Source organism: Dermacentor variabilis, chromosome 3 (genome assembly GCF_050947875.1).
Source record: "Dermacentor variabilis isolate Ectoservices chromosome 3, ASM5094787v1, whole genome shotgun sequence".
NCBI classification, from domain to species: domain Eukaryota; kingdom Metazoa; phylum Arthropoda; class Arachnida; order Ixodida; family Ixodidae; genus Dermacentor; species Dermacentor variabilis.
The window spans coordinates 45,293,582-45,313,801 of NC_134570.1; the positions used below are offsets into that span (position 1 = coordinate 45,293,582).

Sequence of the window (20,220 nt, forward strand, 5' to 3'; positions counted from 1 at the left end):
ATGGCGCTTGGCGCAGACACCTACCTCAAGCGGGTACTGGAATCCGCGGATGGTGTGCTCCGACCCTCTGCTCGAGTTTGCGCCCCAGTGAAGATGGAACTGGGCAAACTGGAAGCGGCCGGGCAGGCGAGCGCCTTCGATGTACCGGTTCGAGTCCTCCGTCGCCGAGACTTGCACTGGCAAGTCACGTGATAAGGGACAGAGTGCGGGGGAGCAGTGGAGAACAAGAGAATTGTTAGAAAAATTCAAGCCGATCGGCTAATACACTTACAGAAATCGCCCCCGTACGCAACTGGCTTCAAACATGGCTATCTCTTGGATGATGCGCTTTTCTTGGAGGAAAATATTTTGGAACCTTGCCTTAGCACTCTTGCACGCACAGGCCCATAAAAGTTCTATTGCGCGCCTTGAAGGCGACTGGAGTGTACGAACGCTTGCGACTGTTAGCGAACATTTCTCCGCGACTGTGTTCACACTGACAGCCTCTTCATATTGTTTCTTATCTGTTCTTTTTTTCTTCCCCTTTTCCTCCAGTGTCGGGAAGCCAACTGATCCAGTACTTGCTTAACCTCCTTGCCTTTCCCTCGTCCACCATCTCCCTTTTCCAGAGCCGTTAAGCAAGTGCGAATGTTAAAAAAAGAAGAAAAAAAAAAGCCCTAGTCGACATGTTGAGGAATCGCTTTAAAAAGGTGCCGCAGTAATTCAGTGCCTATCACGTCAAGAAGCTTAGAAGCAGGTTGTGGGCTCGACTCCTGACTGCAGTGGCCTACATAAGGGCGCAATTAAAAAAAAAAAAGTTGTAGCGTATCGAGATGTAGGTGCACGTTAAAGAAGACCGGGACCGGCATATTCAAGGAAACGTTCTTACTATAGAATTGTTAGTAAGAGCAAATCCAGACAGTACTACACTTTATTACCGCAGGCAGAAGGTCAATGGCAAAGAGCACTTACGAACGAAAAGCTTTGCAGATATAAACCAGGAGTACTCAACTAGGGCCTCTCCTATAGCGGCAGTGGCGTAGCCAGAGATGATTGGGGCGGAGGTTGTCACGTGCTTGACCGGGAACGGGGAGTGGGGAGAGGGGGTTGGGCGGGCCGCCGACGAACACGTGCTGCGGGGGGGAGGCAGGTTGCCAGTGTGCCATCGCCTAGCTATGCCACTGCGTAGTGAGTGAGTAGCGTGCCTCAAGAGTGCAATCTAGAACATCAGCGATCCGAATTCAGGAACTGGAAAATCTTCCGCTCTGTTTTCTTTACGTGTGGCGACGTCTTCAAACTCCGTTTACTATAGACTCGTGGAGGTTCCCGCCCGTGAAATCTTCCACTACACGACTAACGCCTCAGAAGTTAAAGTAGGACTGATCGGTCGGAGTGTAAGAGAACGTGCCAAAAAAACAACTACCGTAATTTAAAGTAGCACTGAACTTTAAGAAAACGTGCCAAAAACAACGACCTCATATGCATGCAAATTGTACACGATAACTGGAAGTGAATTGCGCACGACCGTTTATATGGACGCGTCTGCAAGTTAAAGGGATGGCTGAAAGTACAACCCTGGCCGAGAGTGAGGCCACGGAACAGTTTTTGTAACGGTTTGTAAACACACGATAAATTGTTACAAAAGCTGTTATACAAAATATGTTGCCTTTCTGATGATGTCTTGTTGCCTTCAATCGATTGTCTATTGAAACGCAGCAGAGTATCACGAACAACGAGCGAACAAGGAAAGCCACCTGACTGTGGAGCCAACGATTGGACAAGAGGTCTTGCCGGGGCAAGTCCCTTTGTCGAAATGTTGGCATAGACCGGAAACTTCCTTGTTCGCCGATTGTTGATCACTTCGAGCTTTCCCATCTTCCTGTGACTTTCTTTTTTGGAACAAAATATTGTTACGGTGGAAAAGAGGACAAAGTCGTCGACGGTAAAGACGACGAAGTGGCAACAGCCTCTTGGGGTTCTGTGCTGCTGTATTTATACGCAATCGTGTAAATAAAGCAGCAGCATGGATGACTGTCGCTATAGGACACGCGCATACCTGTGTGTCCATTGTTGACGATGTACGGGTTGTACAGTTCCTGGTCATAGCCGCTGAAGGTGATGTCTGTCAGTCCCGGGTCGTACTCTGCGTAGCGGTCGTCGAGGTCCACTGGCGACTGCAACTTGTCGCCGCATTGGTTCACGTTGGGGCTCGTGTCCACGCTCACCCAGTTGTGGGGCGCTGCAACGAAAACGACAGACCCCCTAAAGACGTCGCACTGTACGGCGACCGAATTTTTGTTACGCGAGGGCCAGGCTGCTGCGTGGTTGCGCCAGCACTGAAGGAAAGCAAGGTGGGTATCACGTCTAACTGCTCTTGCGCTTTAGCGAAAGCTTCGCGTCGGGATCTTCCTGCGCATAAACTAACGAGCCGTCTTTCTCTGCATCCGCTGAAGCAATTTTGACAAGGCTTATTGGATTTAACAGAAACAGCGAGAATATACGAAATGTTTGGAAAAGAGTCTTGATTTAGCCCTACATATTTTTTTCCTTCGCTGCCAGACTGCCAAAATTTTGGATTTCAGCGTTTTTGCGTTCCATCCCTATCGGAATGCGGTTGGATAAGGATATCGAAGGAGGCCATGAGTAGCTTCCTCTTAAAGGTCTACACTCAAGAAAGACACTATAGGTAAATTTCAAGTGGCAGATTATTCTTTCAGGACCCACCTTGCATTATTTTTTTCTTCTTTTTTTTGCGGGACAAAGGAAAAGAAAGGAAACGGCTATTAGAAAAGACTGGCATATTTTCAATTCCAGCCTTATTTACCTGTCAGACATATTATTCGTCAGATTTATTTATCGGGCTTTCATTTCAGGCTTAATTATTACTCCTATGCCAAGTCCTTTTAAAGAGCGTCTCACCAGGCACCATCCGATTATGGCAGCAGTTCACCTTTGATGATTAAGATAACCGTTCCTTAGGTGGCCTATTTTCCCACTGCTCAACATTTAATGAACAACAGGTCCCACCAGAAATTACGGTTATACAATTGAAGTTATAAAACGTAGTGGAAGGGATTTACCGCAACAACTTATGAAGCTGACTCATTTTAGAGAAGATAGAAAAAAAGTCGCAGTTTCATCCGAAAGGCGAAACATCGATAGTGATAGCAAATTAATTATGATGTAGCTATACGAAGTGAGAATAGTAGTTTTCTCGGCCGGAACTTGTAAACATTCTCTTACTGAATTAACGAGCATTGTGCCACGCGCGCACAAGCAAACACGAACACATCTCACTCTTTGACAGTGGACACACGCTGTCAGTTAAAACGCTGGCGCGAGGAAACGCGGCAGCAGCATCGAGCGAAGTGACCTTCGTGCTGCCTCTCGCTTCAACGCGAACTAAGCGGCGAGAACACAGCGCACACGAAGCTGTTAAACCTCGGCCCAGCTATAGTCTACCGACCGGAGATCGCTTACTTTCAAGACACGGCCCGTGCGGACGCGTTCAGACGCGTTCAAACACACACACACACACACACACACACACACACACACACACACACACACACACACACACGCACACACACACACACACACACACACACACACACACACACACACACACACACACACACACACACACACACACACACACGCGCGCGCGCGCGCGCGCGAAGGAACATTAGGTTGAGAAAGTGTTAAGAAACAATCGTTAAATTATTCTGAAAGTTTTCTTAAAGGGGCCCTCACCAGGTCTGGCCATTTTGAGCTCACAAGCGCAGAGCATACAATTCGCGCTAACGATCGTGTCTGCTATTCGCTACGCACCGCGGAAAAATCTGAAATTTCAAACCAAACGCTGTTTGCCCTTCTCCTCGCGACCGCCTCTGCTACAAGCCGGACGGCCTCCATGCCAGAGGGTGATGGGTGATGCACACTAAAACCCCTTAAAGTAGCGACACTCTTCTCCTCCGCCTTCACTCCTCCTCGTTTCTCCTCTCTTTCACGCTCCCTCCTCGACTGTAGCGCCGCCTACTCTGCTCGAGCGTAGCAACGGCGCCAGCATGCGCTCCTCCCCACTCCGTAGACGCTTCTCGAGCAAAAATGGCGCTGATGCACGGCGCGAAGGCCCACGTGATGCTATTAGGCCAATAGCGACGCGGCGTCGGCCTCGGCCAGAGCGCGCGTGGAGGAGGCGCCATTCTTCAAAGCGTGGCAGTACTTTACGAAGTTTAAGGGGTTTTAATGTACACATGTTTGTGCTGTGACGTCGCTCGTAATGACAAGTGACCTCGAGAATTATTGAAGGAAACATCTGTTATTTGCGTAATCTGTTGCTTGAATAGGCGAATTAAAGTTTATGGAAATAATAAAACACACAAACTGAATGTCTGCGCGTTCTTGTTTTACTTCGGACCGCACCAGGAGAGATGTACTTCCGTTTCGTCTGCGTGTTCCCACGTCGTACACTCGCGCGCGCAGACACCGAAACTATGTCATTTTCTGCCGTGTTGCAGCGCGCGATCATGCTATGTGATCTGCTTGTGTCTGCTTCAGTATTCGTGTAGCACTGACTTATACCGCTAATCAGGTGTCCTGGTGCACATCGTGCAAAATCGTGCGTTGCGCGAGACGAGACAATCGCAGCAGCTCGAGCGCGACGCCGTCAGAGGAAGTACGCCGCGTCGCAAAAAAAAAAAAAAAGAACGAGGAGAAGAAAAAAAATGAAGGCGGGGCCCGTGACGGATGCGACACAAGTTTCTCGAGCTCCGGCATGGAAGAGCGCAGGGAAGGAATTTCGCTCGCGGAGGCTAGACGGGGCAAGTGGAGAGAGTGTCCCTCTTGGCAGTGGCGCTTGCCGCCAGAAATCATGGGTTCGCGGCACTGAAATATTCCTATCTCGGCGATTAATGAGCCGATTTGAAAAAAATTTTGTGGCACAACGCTCCCTAGAGAACACATGAGAGCTTCCAGCGTATAACCGAAATTTTCTATGTGGCCTGGTGAGGGGCCCATTAAGAGACATCGCCTGTGCCAGATAGCGCGATTCCATGTCGTCGGTGTGATTGCTTGAAGAGGCGGGTATTGCTTGCCTGACTAACTGTAAGGCTCAGTTGGCTGATTAACGCAATATTACAAACAAACTTCGTGTAATTTACTTATTGGCATTCATCTTAGGGCACGTGTTGCAGCTGCTGAAGCCGTGTTCAGGTGGCAACACTCCTGAGACCAAGCATCAGCTTCGATATAATTACCCACAAACCGTGCTACAACATACATTGCCCTTGATGAGGAATTTCCCTTTCTCTGGAATTCTGTGTAAGAATTCATTTTATCCTAGAAAACTACTACTACTACTACTACTACTACTACTACTACTACTACTACTACTACTACTACTACTACTGCTGCTGCTGCTGATGCTACTACTACTACTACTACTACTACTACTACTACTACTACTACTACTACTACTACTAGTACCACGACTGCTGCTACTATTACTACTACTACTACTACTACTGCTGCTGCTGCTGCTGTTGCTGCTGCTAGTAAAGAAAATGTACGCCCTTTGGGGCTTATGTTCAAAACTATAATTATGTATATTGCGTGTATTATTTGCTTTCTTTAATCCTTAGCGTTCGCAACTTTCCTGTCAAGAACGCAATGTCGCGGTGATACATGTATCCCATTCGTTACTTGTAGGTATACGTAACCATACTGGTCGCGCAGTGTTAGTGAAGCAACATGCATGCAAGACAGATAACGGTAATTTTTTTTTGGGGGGGGGAGGGGAGGCAGGGTAAGACCCAGAGGGTGCAATCTTTTCTTAGAGTGTATACTAACAACTGCAAACTAGTACGAACTACTACTGTACGGCTACTCTGTTCGCTATTTATTTCTATAATGTTTGGTGGCCGTCGAGTTGGTGATGCATTCTTCGTGATAGTGTTACAGCACATACAAACATAGAAGAAGAAAAAAAGAAGGGAAAGGACAGAGTGCTGTGGATAGTACTCCTGTGCACAGGATAGTGTAATTATACAGCACTTTTATCCTTTCCCTTCTGTTTTTTTTTTAATACATTGGTATTTGCTGCAACACTGCAACAAAGAACGCTATATTAAGTTATATGAAATCAGTTTCTCCTTACTTAACGCAGTGTAATGTAGGTTACAATCTCAACGTGTATCTGCCCATTTTGTATGCTCGTATACAAACAGCCGCGTATTCTTTGCTCAAATAGTTGAGCAAAACGACAACAAGGTGAAAGCCACAGCCGACGTATTCTTGTATCCTTCGAGGCCTCGAAAAAAACAAGTCCACTTGTCTAAACATTGGCTTCGGCTTTCACCTTGTTCTCGTTTTGCCCATGTTCTTGAATTTCCGTCACCCGCCTTCCCCTTGTTTTCTCTGGATTGCTAAAATGGTGTTCTTTACTTCATATTACCACTTCTTTCTTATTCATGCGTTTTTCTGAACCCTGCATAGACATAGACATCTTTCCCGTACACATAATTTGACTAAATTACTGACTGACTGCGTCAATCAACGCTAACGCAAATACAGGCAGCCTCATGCGCAACATCGTCGTCGTCATCGTCGTCGTCGTAGTCGTCGTCGTCGTCGTCGTCGTCATCATCATCATCATCATCACCATCATCATCATCATCACCAAAAACATTTATTGGTCTGCAGCAGCAGCAGCAGCAGCGCCAAATGTACGCGAGCTGAGGTGAAATGACAAAAGAATAGGCTCAGAGATTGCTAGTGCGAGGCGGAACCCCGCGCTCATGGAGTTTTCTCACTATAAACTCGAGGCCCGCGCTCTTTCGATCATCTCGGAGGCAAACCCGCAGCCTGTTTACCTTCGCTTGCCGAATGAGACGTACGCTAGGTTGCGGCGCGGCCGGTGCGGCTGCCAACTCGAGCGGCGCAGTCATTTGTTCGCGCAGAGACGTGGTCGCTGACATAAGGACTGTTTGCAGTGCGCGTCGAGCGTGCCCCCGCGGACGACCGTAATTTATTTGGTCAGCTTGGGCGCCGCGGTCTCGCGGATGTGCGTGCTCGCGCGCGCGCGCGTGCATGTGTGCGCACGCGTGGTCGCATCGTGCAAAATCCGCGCTCGGTTCTACACTTCTTTCTCCGTTGTTTGGCCGAAGCGAAACGCGCCAGAATGAATCGTCGTCGGGTGCGACACGACATCGCTCGCTCGGGAGAGAGAGAGAGGGAGAGGGGGGGAGGAATGCGACATTTGTCGAGGCCGCGCGCTGTGCGTTCTTTTGCGTCCGCAGCGGAATCTATTTGGAGGTATACAGAGCGCGGCTTACGCGTAGCTTCAAGTTGCCTCGTCACGCGATCACAAAGCTACGATGTACGCTTATTGTTGAGTCACCGCGCGATCAATAATGAGGCGAGTACAAGACGTCGTGCCCCACAAAGCGTTCGCTCCTCCAGCACCGAACGGACGACCTGGTTAAGTTATTGGAGTGCACGAAGCACGGGAAAAATATTCTACGACAGCGCAAAAAGCAAGCAAAAAGGGAGTGAGGGGAGAAACAAGCACATCTGATTAGTATTTTCCTTTATTTAATCTCGTTTCGTCGTTCCCGGTATACTCTTTAGCATAGAAGCGCCGAAGCACAAAATCAGTCGGCTAACTTCTAAAATTCCTGGTTGCATTGCTCTTTTTTTTTTTTTTTGCGAAACTCGCCTGCGGGCTTTCCTGACTTCTGGAGACTCCGCGGTCTAAATCGATGCCCATATTTCTAATCTGTTTCATTGATGTTGCGATTCAACAACTCGGGGCCCCTAGCAACTCCGGTCTTCTTCAGGCACGGGGTGCAGTCGTCGATAAGGATCTTCGCAAAGATCCTTATATATATATATATATATATATATATATATATATATATATATATATATATATATATATATATATATATATATATATATATATGTGTGTGTGTGTGTGTGTGTGTGTGTGTGTGTGTGTGTGTGTGTGTGTGTGTGTGTGATGATGATGATATGTAGTGTTTAATGGCGCAAGGGCCAGGTTTGGCCAAAGAGCGCCATGACAAGTGGTGATGTTGACGATGTATTATGGAGATGTGACTTGGCTGTAAAGTGGCCTAAAAATTGTCGCTGTAAAGTGCGTAAAATCTACGTGCTATAAAATTATGGCGATGACTAATGACGATTACTATGAACATTAAAATCCATCGTAGAAGAATGATGCAAAATCAAAAATATGTAGGATGTTAAAATTACTTGGTGCACTGCTGCCTCGCCAGAGCCCTTGAAAGACAAGGGCCTAGAGGCATGTGCTATACTAAAGAGATATCGCAGCGGCATCCTCTGAAGAGAGGACCCGCTACGAACATGTGGGGCTAAAAACATGCAGGACGACATCTTTCAGGAAATTTAGTACTGTGTTGGTAAAGGTTCTGGGCCGAGTAGCATTACGGGATGTAGGGGGATGTGCTGCCGGTATGCTAGGGAAAAATGTCTCCTTCTTTCAGATTCGGCTGCCCGACACTCCAGGAGGACGTGGAGGACGGTCAGCCTCTCCCCGCATCTACCGCAGGTTGGAGGATCATTTTCAGTGAGTAAAAAGTTATGTGTGCCAAATGTGTGTCCTATTCTGAGGCGACAGAATAGGACATCTGTCCGGCGTGATTTTGTTACAGGAGGCCAGAAACCTAATTGTGGCTTTATTAAATGCAACTTATTATTTGTTTCCAGGTCCCACAATCGTTGCCAGTAGTTTCGCAGTTTCCTTCTTAAGAAGGGTTTCAGGTCTGTGACAGGGACTGCAGCAGTAGAATTAACAGTGTGTGATGCAATTGATGTGGCCATCTGGTCCGCTAGAACGTTACCCTGGATGCCCCTATGGCCAGGCACCCAGCATATAACCACATCCTGGTTAGATACATATGCTTTGCATAAGACGGAATAGAGCTCAATTATTATAGGATTTTTGTGCTTACAGAACGACATCAAAGACTTCACAACACTAAGGGAGTCCGTATATATAACTGACTTTTTGAGTTTTGATTTCCTTATATGCTTCACGGTCGACAATATTGCGTAGGCCTCAGCCGTGAAGATACTAGTTTCCGGATGCAGTAAATCGGATTCCGAGAAGGATGGACCGACGGCTGCATATGACACCCCCTCGCGTGACTTCGATGCGTCTGTGTAAAACTCCGTGCAGGAGTGTTTGTATTGCAGTTCCTGGAAATGCATCTGGATTTCAATCTCTGGAGCGTGTTTTGTAACCTGCATGAAAGATATGTCGCATTGTATCATCTGCCACTCCCAAGGAGGTAGCAGCTTAGCTGGAGGCATTAGGCGGAACTCGAGGAGTGGGACATGCATTTCATCACTAAGCTCCCTCACACGCAGCGAGAAAGGCTGTCTTACGGAGGGACGACTGCGAAAGAGTGTAGCATATGTCATGTCATTAACGGTTTTAAAACAGGGATGTTCAGGATTTGAGTGGACTTTCAGAAAATATGTTTGGCTGATGTACGTTGTCTGGATATGAAGTGACCATTCATTCGATTCTGCATATAAACTTTGTACGGGACTCGTTCTGAAAGCTCCTGTGGCTAAACGGATACCTAGATGGTGAACAGGGTCTAGCATCTTTAGCGCACTTGGAGCGGCAGAATGATAGATCACGGCACCATAATCTAATCGTGAACGGATCAGGCTCTTATAGAGATTAATTAAGCACTTCCTGTCACTACCCCACGATGTATGGGATAGAAGTTTCATTAGGTTCATTGTTTTCAGACATTTTTCTTTAATATGTTTAATGTGGGGGACGAAAGTGAGTCTGTAGTCTAATATAACATCTAGAAATTTGTGCTCTTTGTTTACGGGTATTTGTTGTCCACATAGTTCTAAGCAAGGATCTGGGATCATTCCTCTCTTTCTTGTAAAAAGAACGCAAGAGCTTTTGTTAGGATTGATCTTAAATCCATTATTGTCTGCCCACATTGAGACTTTGTTCAGGCCATGCTGTACCTGCCTCTCGCAGACTGCGAGGTTACAAGATTTGAAAGCTATTTGTATATCGTCCACGTAGACAGAATAAAAGATTGCCGGTGGTAATGAAGCGCGAAGCGTGTTCATCTTCACGATGAAAAGTGTGCAGCTGAGCACGCCTCCTTGGGGTACACCCGTTTCTTGCATAAAAGGTCGTGAAAGTACATTGCCGACTTTTACCCGGAAGGTACGACTGGACAGATAGCTTTCTATTAGGTTAAGCATATTTCCATGGATACCCATTTCTAACAAGTCTCTTAGGATTCCGTAACGCCACGTCGCATCGTACGCCTTCTCCATATCGAGGAATATGGATAAGAAGAATTGTTTGTGTACAAATGCGTCCCGGATATTTGCTTCTACACGTATAAGATGGTCATTTGTGGAGCGCCCTTCTCGGAAGCCGCACTGATAGGGATCAAGGATTTTGCTCTGTTCAAGGAAATGAATGAGTCGCCGGTTAATCATTTTTTCAAACACCTTACAAATGCAACTTGTGAGGGCTATCGGGCGGTAACTTGCCACTGAGGAAGGGTCCTTGCCTTGTTTCAAAACAGGGACCACAATGGCTTCCTTCCATGCGGTTGGAAGGTACCCTGCATCCCAAATGGTGTTGAAAAGTGTGAGTAGTGTAACCTGCGTGTCATTGTGTAAGTTTTTGAGCATTTCATACATGATTCTATCAGATCCTGGTGCGGAGCTGTTGCATGCGCTCAAGGCAGCTCTCAATTCAGCAATACAAAAAGGATGGTTGTAAGGCTCATTCTTTCGACCTTTTCTTATTAATGGCTTACGTTCTTCTGTTTGTTTGTATTTGAGAAAGGATTGTCTATAATTTGTTGGACTTGACACGCTCTCAAAATATTCCCCAAGTGAGTCTGCCTGGTCTTGCAGTGTATCCCCCTGTGTGTTTACCAGGGGGACTGAGTTTCTTTGCCGCCCTCTAATCCTATTAACTCTGTTCCAGGCTTTGGCCTCATCCCTAAACGAGTTAATACTCGATAGATACTTTTGCCAGCTTTCTCTTCTGGCCTGTCGGCGGGTTCTCCTACCTTGGGATTTTACTTTTTTAAAGTTGACAAGATTTTCTGCAGTGGGCGAAGCGCGCAGCAACCCCCACGCTTTGTTCTGATTCCTACGTGCGATTCTGCATTCATTGTTCCACCACGGGACATGCCGTTTGCATGCCGAGCCGCTTAATTCACGTATGCATTTAGATGCGGCATCTATTACGAAGGCTGTGAAGTACTCCACAGCAGCATCGATTTCTAAAGAAGACATGTCATCCCATGATATACTAGTTAAGTTTCGGAACCTCTCCCAGTCTGCTGTGTCAATCTTCCACCTAGGAGCGTGTGGTGGATATTCGTTTTCTTTATGTGATCTTAGCAATATAGGGAAGTGGTCGCTGCCGTAAGGGTTGTCGGTAACTTCCCATTCAAGTTCAGGCAGTACAGACGGAGAGACTATGCAAAGATCTATTGACGAAAAGGATCGGTTTGCAAGAGAGTAATATGTGGGTTCTTTCTTATTGAGAAGGCACGCTCCAGAAGAAAAAAGGTACTGTTCAACAAGGCGACCTCGCGCATCTATACGAGAGTCGCCCCACAGGGAGCTGTGCGCATTGAAATCGCCAAGAACAGCATAAGGTTCTGGCAATTGATCGATCAAGGAGTGAAATTCATGTTTGTTCAGTTGGTAATGCGGGGGTATGTAAAGGGAGCAAATGGTGATGAGTTTGTTTAGCAGAACAGCTCGCACCGCCACTGCCTCAAGGGGTGTTCGTAGCTGTAAAGGTTGACATGCTATACTTTTATGAGTGAGAATCGCCACACCACCCGATGATGCGACGGCATCATCGCGATCTTTGCGAAACGTAACATACGTACGGAGAAAGTTTGTGTGTTTGGATTTTAAGTGTGTTTCCTGTAAACACAGCACTTTTGGATTATGTTTGTGGATGAGTTCTTGCAAATCATCAAGGTTTCTAAGAAGACCTCGGACATTCCACTGAATTATTTGTGTATTCATTTTTAAAGTAAATTGGTGCTGTGTTTACGGAAACGGAAGTGATGCCTTAGATTACAGAGCTCTTTCGAGGCCCTGTAACCGGGGTTTTGCTTTTTCTGGAGCGTTCGAGGGAGCCTCGCCGCTCCTTAGGCGCTTGGTGCGCCTTGAGGGTTGGTGTAGTGTCCATTGCCTCTAGTGAGGCGCCGGACACGTGCTCTTGCGAGCGAGATGTCAGGGAGGGTGCCGCCTTGGAGGGCGAGACCCCTGCGCCCACGAGCCCGGAGGTCGATGGGGCACCCTGAGGAATTTGGGTGCGCCGGCTGTTGCCAGCGCTAGAAGGGGCGGGGGAGGGTGAGGCAGCCTCGGCTGCGCCCACCTTCGGGGTCGGTGGCCCCGTCTGCTGGGTAGACGGAGCAGCGCTAGCTGCAACCGCCGCGGGGGCAGATGGCGTAACTGCCGACTCACGGCTTGTGGGTCGGACAGCCGCCGGAGGCCGTTGTGACGCTGCCCCCTGACGCGCCATTTCGGCAAAGCTGGCCTTAGGAAGGTATGCAACCCGCCTGCGTGCCTCTTTGAATGATATGTTTTCTTTTACTTTGATTGTTACTATTTCTTTTTCTTTCTTCCAAGACGGGCATGACCGCGAGTATGCGGCATGCTCGCCATCACAATTTACACAGTGGAAAGCATTCTCACAAGCTTCAGAGGAGTGTTCGTGCGCGCTGCATTTCGCACAAGTTTGGCGGCCTCGGCAGCTCTGCGAACTGTGGCCAAAACGCTGGCACTTGAAACATCGGAGGGGATTTGGCACGTATGGTCTTACACGGAGCTTGATGTACCCGGCCTCGATTGACTCGGGCAAGACACTTGAATTGAAGGTGAGTATTAGATGTTTGGTCGCAAGTTCTTTACCATCTCGCCTTATCTTGATTCTTTTGACATTTATAACATTTTGTTCACTGAAGCCCTCCAAGAGCTCAGCCTCAGTGAGCTCCAGCAAATCATCGTCCGAGACAACGCCGCGAGAGGTATTCATCGTGCGGTGCGGGGTTACTACTACTTGGGTCTCCCCAAATGATACTAGCTGAGGCAGTTTCTCAAATTGCTTCTGGTCGCGGAGCTCCAAGAGGAGGTCACCGCTAGCCATCCTCGACACCTTATATCCTGGCCCAAAAACTTCGGTAAGAGACTTAGATACAAGGAACGGGGAGATTGTTCGCACTTGTTTAGCTGGTTTTTCTGCGTGGATGACATGAAAACGAGGAAAATTGTGGACTTGTCGTCCGAAAAACTGAAAAACTTCTTCGGTGCGCCCTCGTTTCTGAGGGCGATCAGGTAGTTTAGGAAAAGTATGTTCCATAAGTAATGTTGCGTTTTCGGCCGCGATGCCGACCACCCACCATGGAGCCCAACAGGGGGACGTGACAGAAGTTCCTGGTAGAGAAACCCTGCCAACGCCAGCCGTACATCGCTGCTATAACCAAATACAGCATAACCAAGGCTGGCTAGCTACACAAGGTTAACCCTTGCCGCCGCGAAACTAGGAAGTGAGGAGAAGTGATGAGAAGACAGGAAAGATGAAAAAGGCAAGAGAGAAAGACGAAGATTGGAGAGGAGGACAGGAAAAGGCGACTGCCGATTTCCCCCGGGTGGGTCAGTCCGGGGGTGCCGTCTACGTGAAGCAGAGGCCAAAGAGGTGTGTTGCCTCCGCCGGGGGGCCTTAACGGTCCAAACACCCGGCATCGGCTCAACCCCCAGGATCCCCTTTTCCCCGGACACGGCTAAGCCGCGCACGACTACACGCGGGAGGGTCCAACCCTCGTGTGCTCGGGTACGTGGTGTCGCAACACACCAAACGCCTGCTTACGCAGACGCCCCTGCGGGGATATATATATGTGTGCTAGTCCACCTGTGTGGTGAAACATGCGATGTACACAGTGATTAAAAAAAATAACAGTCACTAGAGAGCATACCGTACGTCAACGAACATACATACACGCAGTAAAACGATACACGCAAATAAGTCTCCTTAAGACGCGTAGCTGCAGCTGTGGTTTGCTCTGTCCGTGCGAACAGCGGTAATGTTTCGGTACTCACCGAATTCACCTGTGTAGCCCCATTTGGCATGGCAGGAGCCTGTGAAAGAGAGAGAGAGAAAGAAAACGATACAGGTTAGTACACACGAGAGACCTGGCCAAACGCAGCGTGATTAACTAGTCTATCCCATCGCCTATACATGATTCACGATAGCAATAATTTCTACAGCGCAAAAACGACGGGTACAACGATAACAAGGCACAAGCTTTCTGCAATAAACACTCTTGTCATAGATGCCCACTCGCCCAAAGCAATGGCACGACCGAATTTATAGCATATTATTAACCACTTCCCGAAAGCTTCTCCTCACATATATTCCCGAAGCGTGCGCTGGATATGCGTGATTTTTATAGTTATGATTTGCCTTGCATATTAACACTACGGAGGGCTATAAATACGCGTTGACGAATTCCGTATAATATTGGTCCCCGCCACACTAGACCGCTGAAACAAAACATATTTTACAGCGAAGCGGTCTAGCGCTAGGATCTGGCGGATAGCGTCGGCGCGCAGACCAACAATTTTTCGTACGTGGGCCAATCCCGAAGGCAGTGCAATACCGGGCCGACCCGGGGCGGAGATGCAGTTCGCCATTATGGGGCCCACATACACAGCTTCGGCGGTCATCCTTCTTCACAGAGTGGCAGGGCACGTAGTTTATTTTTCTTTCAGCATGCCAAGTAAGCAATGTTTGTCTTGTTTCGCGCTGCTTGCAAACACTCTTTTTCTCTCCTCTTCATGCTATAGTGCATGGGCGTAATGAAACCCTTCCACCAGGAAACAATTACTAGCTTTCTACTACTACTACTACTACTACTACTACTACTACTACTACTACTACTACTACTACTACTACTAATAATAATAATAATAATAATAATAATAATTAAAGAATGCGGAATTGAAGATGGGTATTCTCAGAATTCGAGGACAATGAGCCCACATATAGAACGCTCTCAAGTTTCCGAGTTTTATTAAGACTATACAAGAGCAACGACACTTTTTGAGTTCGCCGCACACTGAGCGGTTTGCAGCCACCCGATAGTAAAATGCAGTGTCGCGTAGATATGTGGCAGCGTTTGGGTGCTGAATTTTTAAGCGATCGACAACCTCAGGCACGGGGGCACCCATTCGACGTATATGGCGGCGTGGCTTCACCAGGCGCAAGCCAGTCCGTCTTGACCTTTCGGCAGGAATGTCCACCACGCCTACACCGACTAACCCAAGCGCGTGTATACACTCCACAAAATATACGCACTTCGGACACAACACAAGCGCGGTATATCAACCTGCAAGCAGGAAACGGACGTGGTCAGAGACGGAGGACGCCACGCTAAAGACGGTGCAGAAAATCCGCTCCATATTATTGGCGAACACACTTTTCACACTTTACGCTAAGTCTTCAAAATCCGCCAGGGCGTTTTAAGGCAAGCAAGAAATGCGGGAGAAAGAACTATGCAGATCTATATAACACGCATGTTCGAGAGTGCATTGCGTGCAGCTTTAGTGAACCGGTTATTTATATAAATGCTACACAGCTAACGGTGATACGTTTACCATTGCGTTTATTTTAATCCTATGGAACGTGTAACTTCATGCCATGTAAGACGTCTTGCGGCAAACAATTGAGGAATGTGAAAAAAAAGAAAGAAGGAGAGGTGTGAGAGAGAGAAGGCGCGGGCACGAGGCCGAATAAAGAAGGATACATATCTGTGGCCAGGACCATCTTTGCCAGGCTACATACACAAAGCGTTCCAAATTTTCCGCAGTGCCGAAATAAACACCCAAGTCTTTCCGACCAGGATCGAGCATGGGCGTTTCTCGCATTGCCGAAAGATAAGCAAACGTAAGGGAGTCACCAGAGACTCGAACCGCGAACAGAATTCACGGCGATGCACGACGAAGCTTTCACGAGCCCGCGGACCCGGCAGCGCTTTGAGGCCGGGTCAAAATAAGCTGTTGCCTTCCGTATAAACATCGCCTGAGCTCCCAATGACTGCTCATCTATATACTCGGAAGGCACGCCGCCCTCGGCATCGGCGTGGCACGAACATACACAGAGATCAGCGGCCGATTGGAGCGCTTAAAGCCGCTGCCCATCCCGTGCGCCTGGAAATAGCACGGGCACCCCACCCCGACTGGCTTCAACGAAGGCTGCCAGCCGGCACTCATCTGGTGCGGCACTCTGAGGGCCTCGGAAAACCGATCGTCCTCTTCAACTTCGGGACAATCGAGGGCCGCGTTTGAGACTGGCTTCGCTGTGCTACAGCGCAACGTAATGTCAAAGCAAGGGTGAATCGCCTAGCGAAGTTGATAAATCCTGGAAGAAGTATCAGATCCAATAGAGCGGTAACATTGTTTACCGCATAACCGTACATATCGACGCTCCATACGCGTGGAAGCATTATGGTGTAACCGCTGTGTAATACAGCCTGTACTGTACGTTTCTCTTGCGAATATACAGAGTACACTTTGCGGTATTACGTACGTCGCACGTGCAGAAGTGTGACGGCGCTGGTTAGGTGTCGCTCGTCCCGGCATATGCTAATAGCAGGTAAGAGATTGATATCACCGGAGTTGTTACAGGCTATAGGTACAATATAGAGATGGGCAAAAATGCCAGACAGCTATGCATGCGCATAATGCCTGATTAGCTCAAGCAGGCTAGGCTACTGTTTGTCGCCGCCCCGTTTCGAAGGCGCTGCCAATAGAAATAATAATGATCGTCGCCATTAAAACATCTCTGGGGGTTTTGCCGGAACCACGATCTGATTACGAGGCACGTCGTAGTAGGGGGGCGGGTGTAAGGAAGGGCTACGGACTAATTTTGACCACCTGGGGTCCTTTAACTTTAGCTTTCCTGTAAGTGCACAAGCAAGCGCTCTTACCCGAAGCTATCATCGGAGTGTGGTGTCTCTCTCTCTCTCTCTCTCTCTCTCTCTCTCTCTCTCTCTCTCTCTCTCTCTCTCTCTCTCTCTCTCGGAACCTCGCTTTCAGTAGCGGAACGCCCATAGCCAATGAGCTACTGCGCGGGGTCCCAGGCGTAACAGTCGACGGCGTTCTGATTGTCTGATTGACCGATTGATAAACTTCGGCGTCGTATGTAGAGACAGAGAGCGAGAAAACGTGAGTCTATATTGCACTTTCACATGCACTAAGTTAGGTGTAGGATGTCTACAGTTGGGTACTCAAGTCTGTTGCCTTCGGGCAGTGAAGAAGCGCTTGAATTGCTTTCTATCTATGGCTTCGTATGTAAGGCAACGCAGAGCTTGTGGAGTCCCACCGCAGTTAAACGCTCCACGCATCTGCTTTTGACCACGTTGGTTTCCGGCGTGCGCTGAAATATGTATTCACCGTGCGATCTACATGTAGTTCCCTCCCTACTGGGATGTGGTCCCTTCGGTGGGTCAAGAATCGAACCTGCGACCTTGTGCTCGTGCGAGCAGTATACGCCGTATCCACCAGCGTTTACTTTGATAGCGATGTATATAACTCATGCACCGCGAAGGGCCAATAGCAACGTCAGCCGGAGAAGTATACAGCCTGAGTAGCACATGCTATAGCTATTGAGTAGCACATGCTCACCCGCCAGTTTCCCTCACGCCAAAGACGCGGGAAACGAAACGGGCAAGTTTATAGCATTTGATTAACTACTTAACGAAAGCTTCGCTTCACATAGATTCCAAGATGTGCGTTGGATCTGCACATCTTCTCTTCCTTCTGCGAACGCCACTATGTTCTGATTAATATATACTATAAAGTTATTGATGTCGATTGCTTCATTTTTGTCATCATGTTCATTTTGCCCTAATCTAAACACAGCTCTCCACAGTGCGCTGATCTTGATGGCGGGGAAAGCAAGAATGGTGTGCTTATAGGTTCGTGCAAGCACGGTAGGAAGCGCTTCCTAATTGTTCCCGTGTCGCATTGCTCCGTTTGCTTCATCAATTATGGCGACGCAACAGGTTGTCGTTAGCCATCACCGGTGCCCATTATTCTTATGCTCAGCAAGCCAAGACTATCGTCCGTCTCGATTCTTTCTTATAGCCGCCATCAATTACCCACCCAAGGAAAATCATACACGCTTTCCGACGAGGTCGTTCTTCACTGCCTATAGTCTCTAAAACCATCTCGGTTTCGGGCCCCGGTCCGCCCCGCAGTTTCAGTTTCTGAAATAAAAGCCCCGCTCGAGTTATACGTAGCCTACTTTTGCGTGCAGTTCCATCTCCGCCTTTCATCGGTACTAAATATTATCGAATCACAACCTAGATCTAGAGAATATAATCCCTTCAGAAGCTTGCCTATATTAGCAGCCAGTTACCTGTTAGACACGTTAGCCTCCACCCATACCCCCCTCAGCATCTACTACCACGTGGAAAAAATAAAAGAAAAACGCATTAAGCAGTTTCCTGCAACCCGCTTACCACCTATTGAGAAGGGGGATGGGGGGGGGGGGGAGGACTGAAGGCCCGCATTTGACAATGCACTATTTTACGGCGCGAATATATACCGACCTAAAAAGGAAGGAATAACTGATACTCGGTGATCATTTGCAAAATGGCCAGATGCGTAGTTAGGCGGATTAAAGAAAGATTGTTTTTTTGCGACGCTTTCACCCGTCGATCTTCAAGGTTAGCCGGTAACCTCGTCTTCTGCATATTTAGCGCATACGCAAAAAAAAAAAAAAAGAAAGACCACGTGCGCGCTCGTGCGTTGGCAAGCACACAGTCACACACATACGCGCACTTGTATTGCGAAGACGGCCGCGCAGATGCCTTTCTTAATCTTTCTTTCTTTCTTTCTTTCTTTCTTTCTTTCTAGACCTAATGCGCGCGCGTTTACAGAAACCATAGGTGCGTATATCGTCCCGACGATATGTGTCAGGCCTCGGGAAAGGGGTGGCGGACGTATTTACTATTACTTCTTTTCTCGGTGTCGCCTGGTCCTTCCTTCGCCTTATAAAAGTAAAGGCCGGTCGCGTGCGCGTAAATCCCCGAACCGGAATCTCCGCAATACAGATATCGAGCGGAGACGGCGCCAATAGGTGAATGGCGTGACCCGCATGCATAATCGATGCCAAGGGCAGTGGGGCGGCGGATAGCCGGCGCTGCCTTAGCCTTTTGATCAAAAACATAAACAAAAATTAAATATATATAGAATAAAGAAAATAGACAACGAGGAAGTAGAAAGACACGAGAAGGAACCAAATTAGCGCTTCGTTCGTATTGTCGTCGTCGTTTTTTTTTGTGTTTTTTTTTTTTCGTGGAAGTAGGTGTATACCTCTAGAGGCGGAGAAATTATAGGCAGGGATCACGACGCGGGCTCAGCGCGTGGTATGCGCTATATTCCATCGCGGATGAACGTGCCCTTATGTACCGACTACTGTTACTAGGCGCCTTCGGCGCTCACTGTGTGGGCGATGCTCGCCCCACGTAATGTGGGTGAACGCTGGAATATCGAACTACGGTGGCACTGTACCGCTGACAGCTGAGAACGATAGACGAACCGGAAGGCTGCTCGGGTGGTTGTTTCGTCAGCGTGTGACGTCGTGACCCAGCGTGGGAGATCGGCCGAGAAATGCGGCGTTATTTGGGACGGCTTGGGAATGTTAAGATGGGATCTTGGAGAAGTCTCTTGGCGCATGTGGATTAAATTATCGACTTGGAATTTCGAATTTGAGAGAGATTGGGGAAATGCAGTTAACCACGATAGGTTAGCCACGGTAGCGCCCGGTCGGCTAACCTCTATTTGGGAGAGAGAGAGAGAGAGAGAGAGAGAGAGAGAGAGAGAGAGAGAGAGAGAGAGAGAGAGAGAGAGAGAGAGAGAGAGAGAGAGAGAGAGAGAGAGCCAGTGTACAGATACTCTCGCTCCACATGAGCCCCAGTAAGTGAGCGGAACATTTTTGTAGATATGTTCCACTTAGGTTGCGGAACTTAAGACTGAACGAGATTATTATGTTCCACTTACTGATTGAAAATTATGTTGGACAATATCAAGAGCAATATAATATGCCACCAGCATACAGTTGCACTGCTTTCATGTTCAAGAGCGTCAGCCTTCTTTCCATCCACACAG

The 20,220-nt window shown here is 48.1% G+C and overlaps 1 protein-coding gene across 3 annotated transcripts in view; it reads right to left on the bottom strand.

Moving 5' to 3' along the window:
• The window catches only part of LOC142575501 (carbonic anhydrase-like), a 151,605-nt gene that overhangs the window by 40,629 nt on the left and 90,756 nt on the right, over positions 1–20,220 (bottom strand). For all 3 annotated transcript variants that reach the window (XM_075684913.1, XM_075684912.1, XM_075684911.1), the window contains exons 2-4: positions 14,146–14,184; positions 2,036–2,218; positions 25–176 (exon numbers count right to left, since the gene is read on the bottom strand). In XM_075684913.1, coding sequence (XP_075541028.1) covers positions 25–176; positions 2,036–2,218; positions 14,146–14,184 — 374 coding nt within the window. The remainder of the gene's footprint in view (positions 1–24; positions 177–2,035; positions 2,219–14,145; positions 14,185–20,220) is intronic.